At 39.7% G+C, this 25,847-nt stretch overlaps 2 protein-coding genes across 3 annotated transcripts in view; both read right to left on the reverse strand.

Annotated features, from left to right (window-relative positions):
• Nucleotides 1-5,012, reverse strand: part of FSIP1 (fibrous sheath interacting protein 1) — an 81,888-nt gene extending 76,876 nt beyond the window's left edge. Inside the window, exons 1-4 of one of the 2 annotated variants that reach the window (XM_065686667.1) lie at nt 4,871-5,012; nt 3,480-3,611; nt 1,897-2,086; nt 914-1,012 (exon numbers count right to left, since the gene is read on the reverse strand). In XM_065686667.1, coding sequence (XP_065542739.1) covers nt 914-1,012; nt 1,897-2,086; nt 3,480-3,515 — 325 coding nt within the window. In that variant the 5' untranslated portion in view covers nt 3,516-3,611; nt 4,871-5,012. Of the gene's footprint in view, nt 1-913; nt 1,013-1,896; nt 2,087-3,479; nt 3,612-4,870 lie in introns of those variants that run through there. The other variant, XM_065686666.1, reaches the window with a different exon arrangement.
• A 6,693-nt stretch (nt 5,013-11,705) lies between these two features.
• The window catches only part of GPR176 (G protein-coupled receptor 176), a 40,434-nt gene continuing 26,292 nt past the window's right edge, over nt 11,706-25,847 (reverse strand). The window contains exons 2-3 of the mRNA XM_065686668.1: nt 16,070-16,322; nt 11,706-14,431 (exon numbers count right to left, since the gene is read on the reverse strand). Of these exons, the coding sequence (XP_065542740.1) occupies nt 13,324-14,431; nt 16,070-16,322 (1,361 nt within the window). The 3' untranslated portion in view covers nt 11,706-13,323. The remainder of the gene's footprint in view (nt 14,432-16,069; nt 16,323-25,847) is intronic.

Consider the following 25,847-nt stretch of genomic DNA (forward strand, 5'->3'; position numbering starts at 1 on the left):
CTAAATCAGATTCTGATATTGGTTCTAGAAAAACTGTTGTTTTGAAAAACAGAAATGGTGAAATATTATGGATGGAAACTGAAACTATTTAATTAAAATAGATTTTTGTACTATCTCATCTTTTTCTTAAACATGCAGATTACAATTTCTGATCGCTTTTAGCTTTTCCCCTTCCTATGGCATTCTCATGCTCTGCCCTCTTTCCTGGTTAAACTGAGCTTCCATAGCAAGAATAAAGGAAACAATTGTAGCGCTGTCCCTGTCCCACCAACTTCCAAGATTTGGAGTCCTGCAATGATTTTTAGTTTTCTAATCTTTTGAGGGCATGAATGGGTGTGTAAAGCATTTGACAAGCATTTACTGTAATGCACCGGTCTACTTTATGCCATAAAAGGAGATGAGCGACACAGCAAGGGAGAGCTATAAAAACCTAACTGAGCTCCAGGAAAGCCCCAAGGGCAAAAGCTAAAAAAAGAGCATTTATTTCAAGTGGCCTGAACCCAGCAAATGCATTTGAACCTGAAAGGCCTGAGTGAAGCTTAGAAGTTGAGCTCTATCCCATTTCTTTCCTGAAGAAATTAATACTATGCTAGACCACCAGCACTGCTGCATTAGATAGAATCACCACTAGATTCTGCCTTACTAGATTGACTGAACCTATGTAAAACTCAAATACTACCATATCATTAAAGAAAGTTAATATCTTTTAATAGAATAATCTTTAAATAAAGAATTTATCCAACACCTCTTAAATTTCACAAGGTACATACATTTTCAATTTGTTATATTTCTTTATAACTGCAGAATATACACACAAATACACCACGGTCCCAAACTCTGAGAAGCATTAACAAGTGGAAGGGGAGCAGAAGGTTTATTGCACTGTTCACTTTATACACCTGAAAAGTAGTACCTGCTTTTGCATTATTTAGTTTTCTTTGGGAAGGTTCACAGAATTTTAAAGTCTGTGTTTCAATGCAGTCATCTCCAGAATCTGAGTTAGAGATACATCCTGAAAAACACAGGAAAAAGCCTTTCACCAAAAAATACATGTGAAACAACGTTTAAAGATACTTTTTGAAATGTTAACAATAAAGACACCAAAATATATTTTTGCAGTCCACAAAGCCTCTGTATGGATTACTGTTTAAAAAATTATAACTACTAGCGCACAACACTCATGTTAAACACAGAAGCAGGAATCAAGGGATTTATTTTGACTGCAATTTTGACATGAAATCTTATCTAACCTTGAAGAAGGTATCCAAACTTTTGCTTCACATACTGACCTTTTCTATTTTTAAAGAGTCAGAACCTCTAGAAAGTTGATTTATTACCATTTACAGAATGGTAATAAAGAATGCCACCTGAAGCATTTCTAAAACTGCTTTCATTAAAATTAGATACTGCATATTTGTATGTAAAGTATGTTATTAGTATTAGCATTATTCAGTTATTAAACACTATAACTCACAACCATAATTTCCAAGTTTTTGGACTGGTGGACCATTATTAGGATACAAAATTTCTAACAAGTTATCATGATCTGTGTGAAAAGTTTGATAAAAACACCTTACTGAAAACATCTAACATGGTTTAATAGGACACAGGCATATGGGTTCTCCTGATCTTTTAGGCCATCACTAAGGTGCACATCACAGTTTAGATGCCACAAGACATATGTTGTGGTAGTAATGGCAGTAATAACACATTTATTTCAAAGATGTATTAAATATAGTGAAGAGAAATGAAAGTATGAATTTTCACACCTCCTTCTCTTCTAGAATTTTATTGATTTGCATCCTCTTTTCCCACCACCAACAGAATTTTACCCAAACTATACAAACATTGTATTTGGTCTAGCCGCAACACAAGAAAGTGAAAGTCATTCCACACCTGACAGCTCCTTGCGATTCAGTATACATTTCTGACAAAAGACAGTTGCACTCTCCACGGTGGTTTGCTGATCTGTTCTTACTTCCTTGACATCTGATTTCTCTCTGCTATCACCTTTGTTTTCTTCTGGACAGCAGTGTTCTAAACTGCCACTTTGATGACTACCAGGCAAACTGACAGGTGAATCAACCTATGAAATGCAAATTAATTGTTATCACAAACCTAGAAATATTCTGGGGGGAGAAAAATATAATCACAATAATCACATACTACCACAAAGGCTAACAACAATTCTATACAACACTGCACTGACTACTAGTCAGGCTGAGGAAATTTTTATTTTTTTTTTAAGCTTATTTTTTCTGTGATTTTTGCTGATTCTATACAGTACTGCTTTTAAGTACCTAAACGAAACAACCATTTTCAGATACAACACAGAATTCTGTTTCTTAGATTTCACACTGATTCTCAAACTCATCTTTCCACAGAACGCCAGATTTGGGGTTGCCAGGCTAGGAAATGATTTCAAATGTTTATGCCATTTCTGCTGCAGCACAGGGTAGAGTCAACCAGTTAACAGCTTGTGTGTACAACAGCCTTGTGTGTCCATTCCCTGACACTATGGGTCCACAGCACCAGGTAGTAGCATTCCAAACTTTCCTCATAGTACAGGAGTTTTTTTACAATCTTTGAAGGGCTGAAAAGCTATGCTTAATTTATCAGTCTCAAGAGACAGAAATTTTCATGCCTAGGTCTGAATTTGGATTAAGAGTTACCTGATGTTAACTTAATACCCAATAGTGAACCTATTAAAAAATATTGTAATACTTCTATGAAGCATCACATTCTACAGACAGGTGAACAGAGGGACAATACAATTCGACTAATCTTAACTAAAACAATCCAAATCTGTAATTCCGAAGACCCACTTCCTACATCCCAACAACCATATCACATATCCCGTTCCCAAAATTAAGTTAATCCCCAATATTAGTTTTTTCAGAGGATAGATGGTCTCCGTTAAATCCCTGGAGCTTACATATTTCTTGGAACACTGTGAATTTTTTTTTTTTTATTTGATTCAAACATATCCTAAGAGCACTTTATAATCAAAAATTCAACTTGTAAGGATTGCTCAAATGCTTTCTTTTAATAGTAAATTTAATTTTTATCCCATCTTAAATTTAAAAACATAAATGGGATGGAAGTGAAACACAATTTCATGGCTCATGCATCAACAGCCTATAGCTGTGTACCTATGCATTGACAGATTTTCTTTAAAACAGTATTTAATAATCTGATTAACATAAAGAGGAAGACAAACTAGTTTTCCAGGTTGTAGTGCTGAATAGCCCTTTTTGTGTTGAACATAAAAGTAACACAGATTCTGAAAAATGAAATTAAATATCATTTCATGTATGCACAAAGAGCAGCCCACATTCATAAGCTTTCACAGAATCCCTTAGCACACCTGCAGAGCCCAGGACTTTACATGAAGTGAAAAAAGCAGAATCTTACTCCTTTGGCATTCTAGTAAGAATTAGATATAGGGTTTCTAACCTAACGAAGGTGGAAAGAATTACCTTAGGCGAATGTGGCTCTACTGTTGGTAACTCCATAGATGTATTTAAAGATCTACAATTAGGATAAGCTCTTGAGCTAGATGCAGGCCTTGGTATTTTATCCAAGCTCCCCCTTTTAATATCCACTGAGACCTAAAATAGGAAAGAAAAAAACTCACCACCTTCCAAACTATCAATTTTATAATAAAGCAACACAAACACAGTAACATTTCAGACACAGATTACACAAGTTTCAAATCCTTTCTATCAATTCAAAGTTCAGAGTATAGACTAGCTTGCTACTAATATATTGTAATAATATATTAGTAATTGCTTACTAATATATGTACAAATATACAGTTAAGTATTCAAACTTGCATACTGTCATAGAACTTTAAATAGCTAAAATCTTAAAAGTAGTCTCACAACAAAGGAAACCTCATGGCTCTTTTTATTATTATTATTATTATTATTATTTTCTTGAAAACATGGGACTGGAAAAATTTCCATCAAGAAAAGAATGAGAATATTTTAAAGACAACTTGAACATATCAAATAAAGCGACCAAAGGCCTTTTATATTCAGCAGTTCTAAACAGTGGGAGTTCCCAAATCCAAATGATCACATTCCCTGTTTCAATTAAAATTTGAGTTTAAGCAGTAGAAAAGCATGGTTCTCTGCAAAAAAAAACTGTGTGAATTTACAGGAATTAGTGAATACAACTTCTTATTGCAGTACAAGAAAAAGTCCAAACTGAGTTATGTACACACATCAGATCCATAACAATAATGGTTTGGGTTGTAAGAGACCTTAAAAAACATCCAGTTCCAACCTTCCTGCCATGCATAGGGACACCTATTAGACCAGATTGCTCAAAGCTCCATCCAACCCAGCCTTGAACACTGCCAAAGATGGGACAGCCACAGTTTCTCTGAGCAACCTGTGCCAGTGTGCCACCACTCTCACAGGGAAGAGCTTCTTTCTTACATCTAACTTAAATCTCCCCTCTGACTGCTTGAAGCCGTTCCCCCTTATCCTGTCATTATACGCCCTTGTAAAACATCCCTCTCCAGCTTTCTTATAAGCCCCTTTTAGGTACTGCAAAGCTGCTCTAAGGTCTCCACGCAGCCTTCTCTTCTGCAGGCTGAACAGCCCCAACTCTCACAGCCTGTCTTCACAGGAGAGGTGCTCCAGTCCCCACAGTATCTTCGTGGCCTTCCCGTGCTTAACAAAGTATAAAGAAGTGGGCAGAGAAGAAAAAGAGTAGCTCAACTCATAGACCCCAGGCTTACCCTGCGGAGACAGGCTGACTCCGGAACAAAAACCAACCAACCAACCAAAATCCAACCAAACAAGCCCATACAAACAACCGCACGCAACACAGAGTTATCTCACGGGAGGTTTCCACATACCGGCAGGCAGGTAGGCAGCCTTTTCCTCCGCTTCCAAGAGGAGCCTCGGGAGCTGCTCCTTCTGGCGTGCTGCCCTGCAGAGCCGCAGCTCCGGCCACCCCGCCTGAGGCAGGTAGGGCTGGTGGAGCCCTCCTCGGCCGGAGAGGCTGGCACGGCACCGCGTTATGCCCCGGCACCGCGTTATGCCCCGGCACCGCGTTATGCCCCGGCACCGCGTTATGCCCCGGCACCGCGTTATGCCCCCGCACCGCGTTATGCCCCCGCACCGCGTTGTTATGCCCCGGCACCGCCGTGTCCGTCCCACCTCTACCGCGGGAGGGCGGCAGCACGGGGCCGGCGGAGCTGGCCCAACCGCTGTCTCCACCACCGTTCCCATGACAACCAACAGGCACAGGCCTCTCGCGATAATTGCAGGGTTCCGCCTTGGGGCGGTACCATCGTCTGGACGGGGGTCATGGTGAGCGAGTTGGTCTTAGCTTATTCTCAGGGATGCGACTATAATCGAGCTCTTACTTGCTGACAAAGTCTGAGCCACCAAGATAACCCCACTGAAGCCTCTCCTCTCCTTCCGTGTACGCATAAGTGCTACACGGAGAGAGTCCTTTTCCTCCCTCCTCCCCCACAGATGGTTGGGCTGTGCCGGGTCTGTTGCCGGGGCGGCGGGAGCGCGGAGCTGGTGCTGAAGTGTCCGTGCCTGTGCGGCGGCTCCGGGCCGGGCAGTGGGAGACTGGGCCCTGGGAAGGGGAGAGGCGAGCCCGGCTCCCCGAGCCCGTCACTGGGGCGCAGGGCTCGGCGGGCGCCCTGCCGGCAGGTTTCGGTGTGCTGGGGCTCCTGGCTGCCTGGCCCCGGGGGCCCGAGTAAGGGGTAAGGAGTCTTGAAAGATGGGTCGCGTTTAGTAGGTGCGCACTGTCAGCCTACTGAGTAAGTGGTATTGCAGGTACATAGCTGAAGCCTTGGCTTTTCCTAAACCTCGTCTTAACGGTGGGTCCCCGGCAGTTGAGGCAGCTTGTAGCGGGTGTCCTTTGGAGTCCACGTCAAAACCTGCTAGCCGGGGTATTGTAGACGTGAGTTTTAGCCATTTTAATTACAGCGTAATTCTCGTAGCTTCTGGCATTCCAGCTTCAGTAAAAGAACAATTTTTGAAGTGTTTCGTCCTACAGAATGTTACTGCATCGAGCCTTTTGAACAGTGTATCAGTGCTGTGAAATATTGTTTCTTTTGATGCTCTCTCTACTCTCCCGCATAGTCATGACTTGTGAACAAGGGTAGTTGAATGACCTTTAAATAAAGTCGTTAAAACTTAAACCAAATACTGTTGTCACCATTTTTTACCTGAATACCTTCCTAATCCCATCCCTTTTATTTCTTTTCTACATTTAAATAGGATGTGAGGGTGCATTGAGCAACCTGGTCTCGTGGAAAGTGTCCCTGCCCATAGCAGCAGGGTTGGAACAAGATGATTTTAAGGTCCTTTCCAACCCAAACCATTCTATAATTCTGTGATTAATTCCTGTGTTTCTGATTTGTAAAAACTGTAGAGATAGTTACTGGCCCCTACAACTTCCTTTGGTACTCATATATGTTAAAATCCAGTTTTCACTGGTGGCAGAAGTTTACAAGAAACAGTTTGAAGATAGAGACTGCATCTTGTTCAGTCAAGGTTTTGATTAGCATATCTTTCTGCCAAAAATAGATCTTGCTTTGTTGGGGACATGGTTTTGCTGACTGCAGTAGAGTTTTTATTGATGCTTGCAGTATATGGCATTTTACTGTCACATTCCTGGAAGTGACAATGGCATTTTACTGTCACATTCTGGGAAGTGCCAGTAAAAGAGTAACAGTTTTTCCTGGTATTTAGTGTAGTAAGGATGCAATGTGATTTAAAGTTAAGAGCTGATAACAAATACAGAAAATATGCTAGTGGACTTTAGCCTCCTTCCCAAGTACGCCAAGTTGCAGGTATGTTAGAACTTTAACCTAACTCCTGTGATCCCTAACACAACACTATAGCAGTGTTTGGAATGTGTGGTGCTTTCTGGACAGTGCAGATCATGATTTGAAGCTCTCCTGGGTTCAGCAGTAGCAGTCATTTTTCTCCTTAGTAGCTGGTGCAGTGCTGTGGTTTTGACTTTCAGCCTGGGAACAACGCTGATAACACCGATGTTTTTAGTTGCTGCTCAGTAATGTTCACTCTGACCAAGGACTTTCTGAGTCTCATGCTCTGCCAGGGAGAAGGAGAAGCCGGGAGGAAGCAGAGACAGGACACCTGACCCAAACTAGCCAAAGAGGTATTCCATACCACAGCACGTCATGCCCAGTATATAAACTGGGGCAGTTACCTGGAACAGCTAGATCACTGCTCGGGTTGGGCTGAGTGAGTGGTGAGCAGTTGTATTCTCTTTCCTTGTTACTTCCCTTATCATGATTATTACTGGTGGCAGCAGCACTGGTTTGTGTTATACCTTAGTTACTGGACTGTTCTTATCTCAGCCTGTGGGAGTTACATTCTTTTGATTCTCCCCCCCATCCCTCCAGGAGCAGGGGGAGGAAGGCGGGGCAGTGAGCGAGTGGCTGCATGGTTCTGGGCTGCTGGCTGGACTTAAACCACAACAGTTCTTTGTGGGATACTATACACTCAAAAACACCTTGGCCTCAGCGGGCCAAGTAACCTCTGAATCTTTTTCTAGCCATGGCCCATTCTGTGCTGCAGGAAGGTGCACAGTGCTTTGTTAGTGAAGGTGCTGGACAGACAGGAGATATTTGATGCTACTGCTGAACTCAGGACAGAAGCAAAACCAGAAGACCGAATGTTTACATAGAATAGAATCATAGAATCATAGAATTGTTAGGGTTGGAAAGGACCTCAAGATCATCTAGTTCCAACCCCCCTGCCATGGACAGGGACACCTCACACTAAACCATCCCACCCAAGGCTTCATCCAACCTGGTCTTGAACACCGCCAGGGATGGAGCACTCACAACCTCCCTGGGCAACCCATTCCAGTGTCTCACCACCCTAACAGGAAAGAATTTCATCCTTATATCCAATCTAAACTTCCCCTGTTTTAAGTTTTAACCCATTACCCCTTGTCCTGTCACTACAGTCCCTGATGAAGAGACCCTCCCCAGCATCCCTATAGGCCCCCTTCAGATACTGGAAAGCTGCTACTAGGTCCCCACACAGCCTTCTCTTCTCCAGACTGAACAGCCCCAACTTCCTCAGCCTGTCTTCATACAGGAGGTGCTCCAGTCCCCTGATCATCCTCGTGGCCCTCCTCTGGACTTGTTCCAGCAGTTCCATGTCCTTTTTATGTTGAGGGCACCAGAACTGCACACAATACTCCAGGTGAGGTCTCACAAGAGCAGAGTAGAGGGGCAGGATCACCTCCTTCGACCTGCTGGTCACGCTCCTTTTGGTGCAGCCCAGGATACGGTTGGCTTTCTGGGCTGCGAGCGCACACTGCCGGCTCATGTTCATTTTCTCATCGACCAGCACCCCACATCCACACGTTGAGTATCCAATGGCAATAAGAAAGCAGTAGAATGGACAATACAGAACTAACTAAACTAAAATCTGGCTTTTGATGCATTAGGTATGATATTGGCTATGAATAATGAGGTATGGAAAGTAGCTATGTATAACTACCCCAATATTTATTTCTTTCTACAGTAGAGTGTATATGCCTAGCAGCTGTCAAGAGTTTGACTTGCCACCCATGTTAGACTGCCTAGCACCTCAGAAGGGCCCATGATCACAGAGGGACCAGCTCTGCCATTTGGAAGCAAACTAATGTAAAACTCCTTTGGAAATGGTGTAGGAATAGGCTACTTACTGCTGCTTGTCCACATGGAATCAGGCAATGTTTTCAATGAGGTTGTCACACCCAAAAGTTAGTAATAACGGCTTTTGAGCAGGGATATTTCAAAACATAGTTGTTTTTATGTGCCTTAGAAGACCCAGAGAGGAGAAGGTTCACAGAGTTCATCTCAAATCCTGCAAATTGGGCCATTAGTCTTTACCTCCAGTAAGAGAACTGAACTTTGTAAACCTTATTAAATATTATAGGATCTCAAATTGTTTACAGGTGTGTTTATAATGAAGTTTGAAGTAGAAAAGCACAACATAGGTTGTGATTTTCTTTTTTACTTTTCCGGGAATAAATCAGTTTGGTTCCAGAATATCTGAAGTATGATAATTAAAGGGGAAAAAAAAAGTGTAATTAATGAAAACTTTGTCTCTCTGAAGAGCACAGCAAGAAAATCACTCCAAGATGTGCTTTTCATCCTGAAAGATAGGTTACAACGTGATGAAGACACATTTAGACCAGCTGACTTGATAGTTAGAACACAGTCACCATAGTAACAGAATCCATTTATCCTTCTCTCCCTAATCCAGTGAAGAAACACAAATGAGGGAGGGAGGTAGAAATATAGGGAACTTGTTCTGTTACTACTGCTTATCTTCATACAGGTACTCAGAACACTTCCATTGTCTCACACATGCTGGAGGGCAAATTATGAAGACTTTGTTTAATGCATATTAGTTATTTGTCTTTGATATTTTTAATACTTTTGTATATTCACCTGAAGTAGCTTTTGTATTTTTAAAGCAGACTGTAACACAGTTCTAATACTTGGGTCAGTACAAGCACAGCTAATTTTCATTATATTAATTCCCCTAAATGTTAGGGGAATAAACAGACCCTATTCTTGCAAAGAACAAATAGATTATGCATTAATATCCTTTGATTGGAGTGTCCCAAGTCAAGGGCAAAAAGCCAGGAATTTTGAGCCATATTCCAACTTTTCCAGTTGTGCTCCTTCAGTAACAGTGATACAGCATAGTCACCTGTCAGCTGAAGAGAAAAGGCTAAACCAAAATGTTAAGTCCAGAGTCAATGGTGAAACTTCCAAGAGGTTTAACTTTTCTTTCTCCAAATTTATTCTCCAGTAGTCAGACTTAAGCTGTGCAAATCTATTTGAATAGGCCAAGCTACCCCAGGCTTTCATTTCTGCAATTCCCACTGTAGGCTTAAATCATAGGTTTAAACTAACAATACTGTGTGTGGCTTTAAACTAACATAGTAAAATATAGCAAACTGTTCTAACTTGCTAACACGTAGAGAGAAAGGAACATTTGGCTGACGGGGAAAGGAACATCATGGGACTGTTAACAACTTAGGAGACAATAAATAAGACCACGGATGCCAGCCTTCAATATAGCAGAGTGGTGCCCAATGTGGAGCAAGACTGGAACAGAACAGAAGGACATACCAATTGCTACCTCAGCACTCGGACCTTGCGAGCATGAGCAAGCACTGAGGTTATCCAGTAACACAGTGAGGGAGACTATCAGTGACCACCAGTGACCCCCACTCAGCAGGAAAGCATATGCATGAGCATGCTAAATATATCACTGCTGCCAGTAAGTATTGGGTGCGCTCACATTTGTGAAACTATTCGCGTGTGAGCCCAGCGCTGCAATAAAGAACTCCTGCTTTTGAAAACTCCAAATTGAGTCTTAGAGTTTCTCTGACCAGCTTTTACGGTAACACCACAGCTTTTGCTTTGTACTTAGCTTTCAGCAATAATCCGGAGAGAAAATTTTATTTTACCAACAGCTGTGGTGATTAAAAACAACCATAATAACAAAAAAAAAAAAAAAAACAAACCCACTTTTGCTTATCTTTAACATGATGATAAAGAAAAAAACAATTTTGTTTGCTTGTTTTCATATTGGATACTGGAGAATATTTTGCCAGTAGAAATCATCAGAACAAAAAGCCAACAGACAGTAGTAATGCTTGAATTTGCCACTGTCTTGGATGAAGTTAAAAAAAAAAATCAAACTCCACAAGTCAAATATTCCATCTTGCACAAAAAGTCTCCTGAATTACTGTCTTCTATGAGAATTTATTATGAGGATTTATTATGAATTTTACACAGCTTTTTTTTTATGCAAAGATGTGCTTTTGTGTGGGTTGTTTTTTTGTTTGTTATGGGGGGGGGGTTTCTACTTCCCTTTAACATTCATATGGATAAACTGTTGAAAGAGGGACTAAAAACATTCCCAAATAGTTTTTCAGGTATGGAAAACCACCTTTATTTCCAAAGGTTTTGATGTCTTCAGATACAATTTGCTAAAAATAAAAAAAAAAAAAAAAAGAAACCCACCCAAGAAAACCAACTAACAAAAGAAAAAAAACCAAAAAAAACCATGATTTTTTTACATGTCTTCTTTGACAGAAAAAGGTATTTCTGGCTCAGCAGTCAAAAACCACCACAAACTCCTTGCTTTCCAGATAGGATAAAACTAACTTCTATGCTGTTTCGCTCTGAATTTATCACTGGCATTTCTCATTCACCATTGAGAGTTGAAAAGGATAAAACTAAGTTTGCTTTCTTCAAAGGAGTTCAGATCGGACAACTCCTACTCTCCTTTTCAGGTTTTGGGGATTTTTTTGAATGGCATCTCTTCTTTCACTATACTTCGGCAGAACAAACACTCCATTAAATAACTTTACAACACTTAAAATATGTCTGCTATGGTACTTTCTCTACCTTCGCCACAGAAGGAACACCTTTTCCTTGAATATTTTCTTCTGCCTGATTTCAGGCAAGCTATTTCTGCTTCTCATCTAAGAAGAAGGGCAGCTGGGATGCCCACCACCCATCGGGGCCCACTGAAGACTGCTCCTCACTCCCAAGCTGAGAAGTTCTTAAACTAGCAAGAAGTGAAGTGCACTGAAAACAAAGAGGAAATGGAGGAAAAACATAATTTACACAGTAATTTATAAATTTTTTTCTTTAAATACAATTTTATTAAAACATTTGCTTTTAATGCCTTGTAGAAATCCATCACCTTGGAGACATCAGAAGCTGCTGACTTTCTTCAAACCAAAGGAAGAACAGGTACTTCTCCAAATCCTGCTTCAGCAGAATTTTTTCTCACTTTTAACAATGACAGGTTGGATTTAGTAAGTTACTGTGAACTTGGCAAGATTTTTCACTTTGTCCTTTTAAAAGTATGCTTTAAAGAAAACTACTTACATAAACAGACAGTAACTACAGATAAAGGGTCGGCATGCACCAAGGGGCTAAAATACAGGATAACCACAGGGACGTTACTAGATTGTGCTTTTAAGAAACTACTCAGAGACACAACAGTGAACGCAGGTAAGAAGGAAAGACTACTCACAACTGAACAAGGGTTAAAATGCCAGGGATACAACAATTTCAGGTCATCTATCAGCAGACTGATACAGTTTAAAATTCACATTCAGCATAAACGAGACAATATGCCTGTGATGATGGGGGGACAAGCTGCAGTACAATGCCTGAACTCTCCTAGAAAGCTGGTGTGCTGATGGTGTGACTCTGACTCGGGCACCAGATTTGAAAGTCTCTTTTTAATAGACTGGGTGATCTACACTGTGAGACAAGTGGGGTTCGTATCTCTCTCTGTGGAGACAGAAGTAAAACCTCCTTGCCTCTGACAGTGGTGTGAAACGACATTAATAAGCCTTGCCTTTTGGGGTTTGATATCAGCTTCCTCACTCAGCAGTTCAGTATAAGGCTACTAGCACTTCTGACCCGCTTCTTTTCGTTACTAGCCTTCCTGTAAGAAAACAGCAGAGTGCACCAGCAGATGAGTCTACACAAAGGTTGACAGTTTGGTTACTTACACAATACATACATTACACTGTTGGGACATTTGTACATGTCCTTTATCACAGGATCAAAGTGTTTTATTTATGCCCTTGGCACATGCATATTTGTTTACTGGAGTCAGGATTTTGTCCTGCATGGTCTCCAATCCAGTTTTTATTTAAACTACAAGACAGTGTGGAAGGGGTTTTTTTAGGCCAAAAACAGAGTGCAGACAGATACTTGGTAACTAATTTGTGCAAAAAAGTCATGGGAGTTTTATTTTTAACAGTGATTTAAGAAATGGGCTTAACAGAAAACAGATGTACTTGATAGTCCATCTTACTTCATCGATGAAATGTGCAGAACCTTGCTTTGTCTATTTACAGCAGGTTAGGACTTACCCATTTTGCATCTGTCTTCTGCTCCCCACAGCCTTTCCTATGAAGTTACTCTGACACAGTCCATTTTAATACAACATGAGGCTTCCCAGCAAACTGCCACTATTTTCATTTTTCGGCCATACAAAACATTCCCAAAGCCATGTGTACTTTCTGAAAGCTAATCGGGCAGGTATTGTAGGGTTTTCACAGATAAAACTAAGAACCACCGTCTCTTGATATATTATTTTCATGAAAACATATTAATAAGGAACACTTGTATGTTTTTTCCCTTTGTTTGTTTAAATTATATTTAGCACAAGCAAAAAATCAGCCTGTTAACAAATTTCAGTATAACAAAGATCCATGGGATCACACATACAACAGAAGGTGACCTTCCTCTGTCACTTAAAAGCTCCTGCTCTTCTAAGAATCCACCTTGGGAAAGATACTGACTTTATTGTTTCTGCTGATTTTTCTTTCTGCTTTACACTTAGGCTGTTTTGTCTGGATTAGTTCTTCAGGGGTATTCCCCAAAGGAGGCAGGAGTCGCTTCTTACTGTTTCGGTTTTCTGAGAGCCACTGGGGAGGCAGCTCAAAAGGTCCAAAACCGAACTGCATGGAATACTTGTCATTTACCGTATCAGCTTCTGTGGCCACAGCTGGCGCCACCTGAGCTGTAGAGTCTGCAATTGTCTGTGGTATAAATTTGTGAACCAAAGTCTCTCCTACCTCTAAACTGGTGGTAGGAATTTCTTTCTGTTCCAAGTCACCAGCACCAACAGATTTGGTCTCATTCTCCTCATCTTCTGTTGGCTTGAAGATTTGTTGTTGCCCAATATGAAACATCTCCAGAAGCTGGCTTCCTGAACGGACACTGGGCTCCAGATTAGCATCTGCAAAACCACCTGAGCTGACAATATTTCTCCTGCTGTACCTTTGGTGTAGCTGTACTAGTGTCCCCACTAAGCACTTTCGTACTGATTTGTTCACAGTTAAAAATAACAAAGGATTGGCCAGCAAAGAGACCTTGGGCAACCAGATGGCAGTGAGGAACAAGAAGACTGAAATATCTGAAATATTGAGTATGGTGCGGTAAATCACCAAAGTTACATAGGGGACACTGCAGAAAATAAATATCATAACCATGGAAAGCAGCATGGCATGAAGCTCAGCTTCTCGCTGGGAGGCATAAGGGATAGAAATTGTATTCTGAGGGGTCCTTAATGCAGCTATGATGACTTTTTTCTTCTGGCTGGCACTCAGTGCCCTGCGAATAAGAATCATAAAGAGAAATACCACAGCCACTGGTACAATCACTGTGGTGATGTTATAGATGACGACATATATCAAGTGGCCAAGGGAGTAACTCCAAGATTCAGAACAGGTGGACATGGCATAAATATCAGACACGTTGCTTACAGCAAATACTGGAATGCTGGCCACTATTGCATGGGCCCAGATATAGATAACCAGGTCTCGGGATTTTGCATCAGATATTTTTCTTTCCAGAGGGTATAAAACAGAGTAGTACCTGTCAAAAACCAGAATAAAATAAAATTACAACTGATTCAATGCAAAAGGGGAAATCTGTTATTGAGCTTAAGAGAAACTTCTCAGGAGCTGTCTGAGCATAACGCTTAGGAGAAGCTTCTCAGAAGCTGTCTGAGCAAAATGCCCCAAAACCCTAAATGGGTTGCCAACTAACTACCTGCTTATGAGGAAAAAATAAAGAACAAAAAGAGAATGCCTTTGCAGGCCTGTCTGTGGAAAAAAAGTGAACAGTCAAACTTCAGGATCACATTATGGTGGCAAACGATTCTTACAGTAAGTGGAACTGTATCACTTCAGCTGATGCATTTGAACATTATTTTGAAGCTTTCATTATTTATTTGTAACCTGGACAGTATATTGCACACAGCACAAAATCTCAGAAAAAGTGATGGAGGCATAGGTATGTTGCATTGAAAGGTCATACTCATAGTTAATTTGAAAGCCTGCTTTATGATAGATATTTTTCTCTGGCTATACGGAAAAAGCTGCTGGTCAGAAATTACATGTACCCCTCTACTGGAAGTTTTGTTCTGCAGAAGCTCTGTATGGCAAGGCCCTGAGCAAAAGACCAGTCAAACACTGAACATTCTGTGTGCATTAAAACATGCACTTCAGATTTCAGGCACTGCTTCATTGCTTGCTTACTACTTCAGACTTTTAAGCTCACAGAATTTTTATGACAAACCTACCCTTTTACACTTAGCTTTATAAGCAGAAGCAGTTTGTGCTTTTTGTGAGTAAGATTGAAAGTTCTACTGGTGAAGGGCGAATGATATGCTATTCCAGTGCCAACACTGGTATGCATTACAGAGAGCAATACTGCATTTATCAAGGCATTAACATTCAAGTAAGAGACATACCACTTTATCAGGTATAGAGCTTAGTTTGGTAGAGCTAATGTGTCATGTGGTAAGACACAGTAACAGACTAACAATAGTTTTATCTAACATGTATAAATGCACTGGTTCAGTAATGTAAACCGTATTAAGCCAGTATCTATCTTTCCTTAAAAATATCTTACTGTGACTGACAAGATGATAGAGCTGTTCATTTAGGTGTAATAAGTGACTGCTAATAATAATAAGCAAACTGAACTGAATCTAGAAACTTAGACAATCCAAAGGGTCACTTTTGATTTAGCCTGATCTTCTACATACAAAACCTCTCAGAACTCTATTAATACCGGGATATTTTTTTTAAACAAATCTATATTTGAAATTTGAAATAGATAGACAATCTACCTCAGGCACTGGTAAACTATTCTAAGAGGCAATGGCTTTCAACTTCCACAGTTAAAAACGCACCTTATCTATAGTCTGAAGTTGTCTGCTTTCAAGTTCCATTACTGAACAAAAATTATCAACAAGAAAGAAAGGATAAAAACTTCTCTGAAGACAAATCTATAGACTCAAAGTCCTTTATAATTGTTCAGAGATATCAGAGTAAACTGAAAAATAAAGGGTTTTGATGTTACAGAGAAAAATATGCCAATGTGTTAGAGAAAGAAGCTGCACACTGTGAGAAAAGCACTCAAAGATCAGTATGAAAGATATAAAAGGGTTTCAAAGGGAGAAATAAGAAAGAAAAATCAAGGATCCTGGCAAATTTTCTCTCTTACCTGTCAAGAGCAATGGCTGGAAAACTAAGGATGGTCACTGAACAGAAGACTTTGTGCAGAAACTTGGCAATTCTGCAGAAGAGCATGGTATAGATCCACCAGCAGCAGTGTGGACTGGCAGTAAGAGCAATGTCAAAAGGCACACAGACTAGGCTGGCACAGATCCCCGAGCAGGCCAAATTCTTAATGAGTCTGTTTGTTACAGACTTAAGTACTGATGTTCTGCAAGTTGACCACAGCACCATGATGTTACCTGTGAGTAGAGACAGGAAAGAGAAAGCAAAAATAAAAATCATAGAATCATAGAATACTTAGATTTGGAAAGAACCTTAAGATCATCTCGTTCCAACCCAAACAAACAAGCAACAACCAACCCCTTCCACCCCCAAACCCAACAATAATTTTCGCAGTTCTGAATGTTCCCTAGTACTGCAAACAAAAATACTTGTTTGGAGTTTGCCAGGAGTCACTGATTTGAACCATCACACTGCTCAAACCAAACAGTGTGTAATGACTAGTGGCTTTACAATTCAGATGACTGAAAACAATTATTCCCCAGCTACCTCTTCCCATCTTCTAGTGATGAATGAATTGGGGAATTTCAGAGGAATATGCTTAAACAGGATATCCAAATCATGCTTTTAGATGCTTATGTTAACTCCAGCATTAAATGAGCCATCCTGAATATTCAAATATATAAATTTGCTAAAGTTTTCATATTTTACTAAGTAGCACATAATTCTTTTTAAAAGATAAAAATACACTGCAAGTAAATGTAAAGATAATTGAAATATAAATTAGTTTTAATCTGTTTGTCTCTGTGCTTTGTAAGTGCATCACAGCAGCTTGCTTTTTCCACTGGCCACTTCAGTGACACAGATGGGCCTGTGTGAAACCACATCCAGAAGATTTTTGTCTTTTTTTGTCCCCCCAGGAGTTTTTATACATACATAATGACCTGCAATTAAACAAATGGGGCAGGCAAAGAAAAGAAAAAAAGACTTAATGCACATAACTTCACAAAAGTAAACACAGAAGGCAGCTCACTTTTGAATATTCAAGCCCTACTCATTTGTTTCAAATAGGGTGAATGGCTGACTGTGAAGCAGAAGTACAGAGAAAAGTCAAATATACACAGTGAGAGAAAACAGCATCTTAAGCTGCTGACTGAGATATGAAAAAGCAGCTGCAGTCCCTCCTACTTTTCTCTGTTGGCACCACCATTTTTTGGCTTGATTTTTCCTCTAACCAGTAAAAGCCCCCACATAAAATGCCAGCAAGGTCATATTCTTGTTCACATGGCTGTTGTGTATACCAAACGGCAAGTACTAAGAAATACCAGAAAGTCAAGCTTAGCTTCTTGATAAAACAGTGCACCACTCCAATAGAAGCATGCAGCATTAACTTCAAAATCCACCTCACAGACATGCTATTTCAGTCTGCAGGTTCACGAATTTGGAATTCAATTTCGTATATACTGTGTTGTGTCTTACGCAATTTCTTTTTTGGTAACTGACAAAATATTGAGTTATATATTTACTATCTGATGTGCTTTAAAGAACGGAATCATCATCTGGTTTTGGCAGGTGCTTTGGGCTTGACAATGTATTTCACAGGCAGTATTTAATCAGTTGTATTTAAAGCTTCCTAAGTTGCTAGGAGATATTCAGTCAACCAAACCACTTGCTTTCAAGAATGTCTCTGACTCTCCAGTTATTAAAGAAATACTTCTCACACATGTTATTACAATGCCCTGGAATAGGGGAGGAGCTGGGTTCGGGTTTTTTTGTTTGGTTGGTTTGTTTTTTAACTTGAATCTTTCATCTAGTTTGAATTGCACTGATTTTGTAACCCTACTTCCAAAGCAAGTTTCACCTCCATTAGAATGAATACAAATGCAGAATGGAAAAATAAAAGAAATAAGAAGGTTTTTCATTAATACTTCAGAAGCTGCTAGAGAACTCCTGAGCTATTCTTCAGGGCCCTACAGAGGAGTTTCTTTCAAGACTACAGATTTTCAACTGTTGAATTACTTCTACAAATTACATCATATTGTCATTTGTACATCAGAGTCACAAGGAAATTAAATTAGCCCTGGTGCTGACTAATCCTAAATAGAAGTGGAAAGAATAAAGTGTAAAATAGAAATACTAGTTCTAAGATGAGGAAGAATTCCTTACAGACACAATAAAGTCAGAGCCTGAAAGGGAAAGAACGGATTAGCAGAGAGAACTGTCCACTTGAAAATTAGTGAGTCAATATCTCTCAGGGAAACATTACTTTTCTACTTTCAACTATGAGTAACTTGATGAACCAGATCAGCTTCAATATACACTGGTAAATCGTTCTGCTGATGCCTTCAAATCAAATATTTCTCTCCATGCATCTCAAAGCCACCTACTCAGAGAAAAAAAAATTACACCCGGAACTCGCACAGCATTAAATATTGAGAAGCTTCAGAACAAAACTGCATGCATTTCCCATTTTGTTGTTTCTCACCTCTCCCAAGCAACTCCTTTCCATGGAAAAGGATAACAACATTCCAGGCAACAAGGTAATTCAACAAGCATTATAGCAATTGCGCTCTGAACCTTTTCACAATGTCTAGAGGTGCTTTTCTGTTCTGTACGTATTAGTCATTTACTGTTGATCCTTTGAAAGACGCTAGTCTAACCGCAGTATTCTCCTTGACTTAAAACTGTACTAGAGGCTGTTGCACACTCCTACATTGGGCAAAACTGTCATTTTCTACCATGAGTTAGTTTCTGAGGTATTTCTGCTTGATAACTGCTCTAGGGCTACATAACCTTGGATTCAAACTTCATAACGGGATTGCACTGGTTAGCTGGGAGGCATCCAGGGAAAGCTGGTGTGAACAAGCAGCTGGAAAATGTATCATCTTGCTGTTTCCTTGAAGTCAATACTGCCCAGGACACTTACAATTGATCACATGTGACAAAGCATATCCCATATTTGCTGTACAGAATTCCACAACTAAAACAGATGAAGTGTTTTCATTTAAAAAGGAAAGGTGTTTTTTTGGTCTTCTCAGAGAAATGAGCATTTATGTGTACATAAAATGCTTACTACACCTGACATTAGTTGACAAACTTACCAGCACACAGACTAACTGAGCAGGAGGTAAGTATGCACTTTGTGCCTTTGCAAAATTCTCAGACTAAAAGAGAGGAATAGGAAATAGGTAACCACTGAATGAGAAGCAGCTCTTTCCATATTTAAAGCCTGCCAAACAAGGTTAAACAGTGTTCATTTTATCCTCTTCTATTACTGTAACTATCAACATTCAATAAAATTTCCATGTACTATACACCAATTCCACTGTATTCAGATTCGAAAGGATGGTTGTTTCCAGTCATGCCCTACTGTTAATTGAGAGGTATCACAGATAAGCAGCCATACAGTACATGAAGTTGCATAGAAGTACACCAAGTAAGTAAATAAAAAGGTCCAAGCACAAGCATGCTTCTAACCTTTGTAGTGTTTCACATTCTCTGTATCTGCAGAGTAACATTCTCTGAGCATGAAATGTTATCAGAATACATTAGTCTGATTCAAAGCAGCAAAAAATACTTGTGTTCCTCTTTCAAGTTGTACTCTCCTTGGATTTCACTGCCTGACACAAAGCATTGATGCAGGCATCAACAGGTGAGCTAGTTTTGAAATACTAGCTCTTAGCAGTAATTCAAATAACATGAAAGATTTGTAATAATACTTCTAACAAACAGAAGGACAATCCCCATGGAAACCAGAGACAGTTACTTAAACGCATTTGCCATGCAATCATTGGGGGGGGGGGGTAGGGTAGGGAAGGAAGTGAAGAAGAAATAAGCTCTTTGTCAGTTAACGCATGGAACCCAATCCATTAGCTAGGTTTGACATTCATCTCACATTTTTGTTAACATTAATTGAATGTTAACGTAACTGAATCAAAACAAAGTCCACATTCTAGCAAAATACTCCTCCTCACAGCTTGCTTTCCTCTGCTTTCTGATTTCTCTCCCACTCAGAGTGGGGTTCTCAGGATCCAGCCATCTTTCCCAGCAAAGAGCCTCTGCCCACCCCATCCACACTTCATGCAGGGTTACAGGAAGGAAGTGGCAGCCCTCTTTCTAACAAAAGAACACAGGAAGCAATGAAAAAGGTTAGGAACCGGGCCATTAAAAAAATAACTGAAAAAGTCACAGCACGATGAACTGGAAAAACTTCCCTTGTTGAAACACCAGGATGATTACATTCCCAACCCTCAAACTCTTTCTTTCATACTGTTTTCTGAGGTATTTTAAGGAAGGGTTTTTTCCACTGAACTTACTATGCTAAAAGACAAATCTCACTCAAAAAGTGGTTCACTGGAAATATTTTTGGCAACCCCTGATAGGTAGCTATCAAATATCCTTCTTATGTTAAAACGTATGTTGTTTACTTATTCATCTCCAGAGGGAACAGGGATCTGTCAGGATACATGTTGGCTTACAGAGCTGGAAAAAATGTCTAACTTTATCACAGAATGGTTGAGGGTGGAAGGGACCTCTAAAGATCATCTGGACCAAAGACTTGCTCAAGCAAGACCAAATTCTTGTAATTCTTTATAAGTCTTGTAGATTTTAGTTTAAAAAAATATAGTCATCAGACTGTCAGGATTACTTTTACAGACGAAAATTAGAATGTCCTGAAACCATATCAACTTTTTTTTTTTTTTTTTTTTTTTTTACTTTCTAGCTGCTAGTGTCAAAATTCAGTGATAAAAAGAGTGGGCAATAACTTAATTTGGGGGGTTTTAATATATTTATTTCCTTTTCAGTTTGTGCACATGTGCAACCAGATGTTCTACATCCAAGATGAACTGTCTGATGCAAGAGAACTACCTTAGAACAAGGTCTGCTCTATACCAAACTTTTTTTTTTACTTCATAAAACAGGTTATCTCCTTAATTTTAAAATTATATTTCTAGCTGCTATTCTTGGAATTCCCAACATGTTCCTATTTTCATGGTAAGTATTGATTTAGAACTATACTATGTAAAAGACCTATCAACGTCAAGCTCTGATCACCAAACTTGGCTCTACTGAACTGCATCAAGCACAAATTTGCTCAGTACAGAGCAGTTAGTTGCAAAGCATTTCAGTATAGATGTAAATTATACTGGATTTTTAGAGTGTTTATTTAGTGTGTTTCTGCTCCCAAGTTACACAGTATAGTTACACAGTAGAAGAGATTTTATGGAAGGAGTTAGTTCATAGCAGCTTAGTCCCAGAAAATGAACGTAAGATTTCCTTGTAAAAACAGTAAGTCATTGACTTTTGTTGCGGTATGGCCTAGGGTTGCCAAGTTTGCAATACTGCAGTATTGCCAAGGCCAGCACCTGCCTAAACAATCCACTGAGAGCAGCTACTCTGCCTTGTTGTAAAGATGGAGTAAAGTTAGGAAACACATTTGAAGAAATTTAAAATTGTTCTTACAGCAAGCAGAACTTGTCTGCTATGGTGGCATTTGTAATGTCAAAATCACTTTGGTAAATAATCATTAATATAATGCCATTTCTGACTTTTTTTACTGTTGCCCTTAGTACTTTATAAATTTATTGTCTGTGGGCAGATTCTAAATTAATTGCACCATGCTAAAGTCTAGGATACCCACTTGCATTTCTCTCACATATGCCTGCTGAAGGAAGATAAGAAAGTGCTGCACTGGTAATTCTCCTCTTCTTCATACCCACTGCCACTTTTTCCTCTAGGATACCCACTTGCATTTCTCTTGCATATGCCTATTGAAGGAAGATAAAGTGCTGCACTGGTAATTCTCCACTTCTTCATACCCACTGCCACTTTTTCCTAACTCACTTTTTTGTACTTACTGTCCCATTAAACAGACATGATTTCTGGGCAGCAACAATCATTTTCTCCCTTTTGATAAACTACAGTCCTTCAACGGCCACCATGACCATTTAGGCCAATCAAGGAAACAACCAAACCCACTTATTTTGCTCAAGTACAGTCAACCTGTCTGAATGCCTTGTCTCTATTTTAAAATTGATATCCTCAAAGAACCTGAAACTCTTTGGGCTCCTTGGAAGGAAAAAAGTTTAAAGAATATTGTGTCTGCAACTTCAGGACCTTGGATTGCTTCCATGTCAGGAAAACATGACAAATGTATAGCATCACCTTTGAAACTTAAGCTAGGAAATTTAAAAAAACTGAAAAAAAAAAAAAAAAAAAGGATGTCCAGATTTACTGCCCTATCCATCAGAGGAATACAAATCTTTTTAAAGTTATTAACTTTTTGAATCACAGTGCCTATGGGACCAGCTTGTTTTACTTATTGTGAAAATATAACCAAAAATTTTTAAACCCAAGGACTTCACATGACCCCCATGAGAGTCCCCCATGACATGAGGACCAACCTTTTTACCTCCTCTATAGAGGAAGGAAATGGAAATAAAGGAAATAGATATAGAACAGCTAAAAATACTGGATATCATCATCAATGTACATGAAATCATTAGCAGAAGTACTAGATCCCACATCATCTTTGCCAAGCAGATATCACATTTAGTGAATCATCTGGCCTTTCTTACATGAGGCTTTGTGCCAGTCACTCTCAAAGAGCAAATCTAACGTTGTTACTAAAACACTACAAGGCTTGAGATGCAAGTGAAAGCAGGTAATATTTCTGAACAGCCAGTCTGCTGTTGTTCACCATCCCTGGTACAAGGGGAATGGCTTTTGTCCCTTTATTTTATAAGGAACTCAGAAAAGGGCCATGTTGAACCTGTATGTCATGAAATTACTGAGGTCATGCAATAGTAGCACATCTTACACAAGATGATGTCAAGCAACACAGCAATTAACTTGAGCTCCCCTGATCGTGGTGCTGAACCTAACTGTAAACAGCAGTCAACACAGGGAGCAAGCACGTTTAAGATTTGTTTTTAAATAACAATGCTCTCTACTGATACATCTTTGTAGACAGCCTGTAGCCATGTCTGTTGGCAATGTTCCTATGTACATCCAGGCATCTCTCTTCAGATGGTCCTTTTTGTCTGACTTTGCCCATAGGCACCTGCAATCCATACACAGGCACTTTGGTGCAGTCATGGAGCTGTGACTTTTCATGTTGCAGATGCAGCTCAACTTTGCTTTGTTTACAACGCCAGCCTCACTCCCTAATAGGTTCTTCCAGGAGAAACCTGCAGGACCTTGGACCTCCCTGCATGACATTCCAAGGTCAGATCCAGGAGGAGAGCGACAGTTTTGCACTTGTGAGACTGTGGAAAAACATCTTTTAGAGCAACTCCAGCATTTGGACTGGGCTGCTTCCCCTCTGGACATGATGACCACCTACACTGCTCAGAGCCTTACTACCCCCTGCCTTCACCTTCCCATCTGTACAAAATGCTACCAGACCAGAACACAACGTAGACATGGCTCAGCAACATCATTCTTATGAAAATTATTTTTTCTGTATCCAATACTTTTCCAGTTGTTTGCTTAAGATATTAAGACAAAACTCAAATTAGTTGCTGTAGCATAGGGGATATGTGAGATCTATGCTTCTAATAGCATATAACCAACTGGACAATTTGATTAAATTACTGGGTAGCTGATTTTCCCTGGCTCATTTATTGAGGAAAAAAGCAGAAATACACTCAATTTTAAATGAATGATACTTAATGGAGGAGCACAAGCCTGTGGTAATTACTAGTAGTTGGAAGACAGACTGTATTTTCCTTGGTAATTGAGGCTATCTTGCTGCACTCATGATTAAAAAAATAATTCCTACCCATTAGCACCAATTTTCATCCTCCATTGAAGCTGAAATTACAGAGTTTGTAGCTGAAAGACACCATAGTAACAGCTGTTTCATAGAGCAGAAATTATTTCCTGGCCTACCTCACAGCCTTGTCACTTTCTTTTTTTGCTTTATACAACTAAGAAAGATCTGATATAATTTCTGCATCGGTTTGACTGTGCTTCCCTTTCTCCAAAGTGCAAGGTTATCAGAAACAAAATTACATTCTCCATATAGTTTTGCCTTGCAGCCATTCACCAGGCCACCAGCTGGGTGTACTGGATCTTGATTCTTTACCCACAGATGTCTTCAGACAGAAATTACATATGTTTAAGACATCCTGTGCAGAGGGATTAATTACATTATATTTAGAAACAAGCTTTTCTTCCCCTCCCTCCACAGCTGACTGTAATGAATGGTTCTCTCCACTCCTCCCAGCCCTGTGAAAGGGCTCAAACAACACTTGCTAGGAAGAAGAATGTAATGGGGGCTCTGACACACTTCTGAATCACCAGGAGTTCTAAACTGAAAAAAACCCCAAACAAACAAAAATCTGGATGACCCTAAATCAAATACTTTTTTTTTTCTTTTAATATCACATGGAAAAATATTCTATTTACCAGAGTGAGGCATTTCACTGAAGAAATATGTATTTACAGAACAAATTGGATTTGTTCCAACTTGCCGAAGGGAACAGATGAATTCCCATGGGATACCTCAGGGCAAGCAAAGTGCTTCACTGTCAAGATCACAGTGACATTTCTGGCCTGACTGAATGTGAGAGGTAGGGTTTTGGTTTGTGTTTGTGTTGTTGGTTTTTTTCCTTAAAACACATAGAGCCCTGAAGTAAAATTTGAGATTTTGTTGATCAAGCATTTAATTTACAAAAAACGATTTTTGATTGAGACTCTTGTTTCTTTTTCACTCATTTTTCTACAGTCCCATCTACAACAGAACTCCACTGCATGACTTCTGTAGTCCTACTCTCCAGCCTGCTTTCTTTTACTCTTTTAATAGCCAAGTTCACTTCTCTTTGCTCAAAATCCTCCCAGCAAGAGACACTGCTGTTCCCATGTCCATTCTCTGCAAGACAACAGTTAAAACTAGAACAGCATTTGGCTTAGTGAGATGGGCCACAATCATTCAACTTTCAAGTGCCTTTACAAGTATAACTATGAAAAGCTAGTATTATTGCTTATGGCTTCCATTTTATTAAAAAAAAAAAAAGCCAGAAATTCAGCTTGATTCACATTTTTCATCTCCTTAACAAGGCCAACGGGTAATACATTATCTAATCAGGACTGATGACTCAAAATCCAGAGAGAGACATAAATGCCTGGGTTTGGCAGAAGAAAAGGGAGCCAGATTCAGTTACACACACTGAAGAACTACGGAAATTTCTCTTGACCTTAAGAATAAGAAAAGTTTCATAAATTGTAGCTCTGGATGCCCTCTAGCAACCAAATAGTTCTGAGGGTAAGGCAAGCTGTGAAACCATGCAACATTCACCCCAAATGCACCTCTGATGTGTGTGAGAGGAATTTTTAAGTTTAACTTTCTAAGAATCCAGGTGACTGCCCTACTGGCAAACGAAGGGACCATGGCTATTGTTACTGTAAGTCTCCCTTTCATCCCTACTGTAAGAAATATAAATAGCCATCCATATTTGGACTTCATAAGTTGCTGGGCACTGCAGAAGATACTCTATACTGAAACCTGCCATAACACTGCCAAAACTTTGCTGTATGTCTCCTCTATTAGCATGGACTTATGACCTAGTATGGGCTGATGATGGAGCTCTCACTAACCATCCATATGCAGTATAAAATTTTAAACTTATGTTTTGCTGATAGATGCAGCTGAAGACAACCCTTTGGCTGATACATGGATATTTTAGGTCTATTAGCATATTAAATCAAACTGATTTCTATATGATTTTTCAACATAAAAAATTGCTATGGAGCTGGAACAG

The sequence above is a fragment of the Lathamus discolor genome, chromosome 6 (assembly GCF_037157495.1).
Source record: "Lathamus discolor isolate bLatDis1 chromosome 6, bLatDis1.hap1, whole genome shotgun sequence".
Classification (NCBI taxonomy): Eukaryota; Metazoa; Chordata; class Aves; order Psittaciformes; family Psittacidae; genus Lathamus; species Lathamus discolor.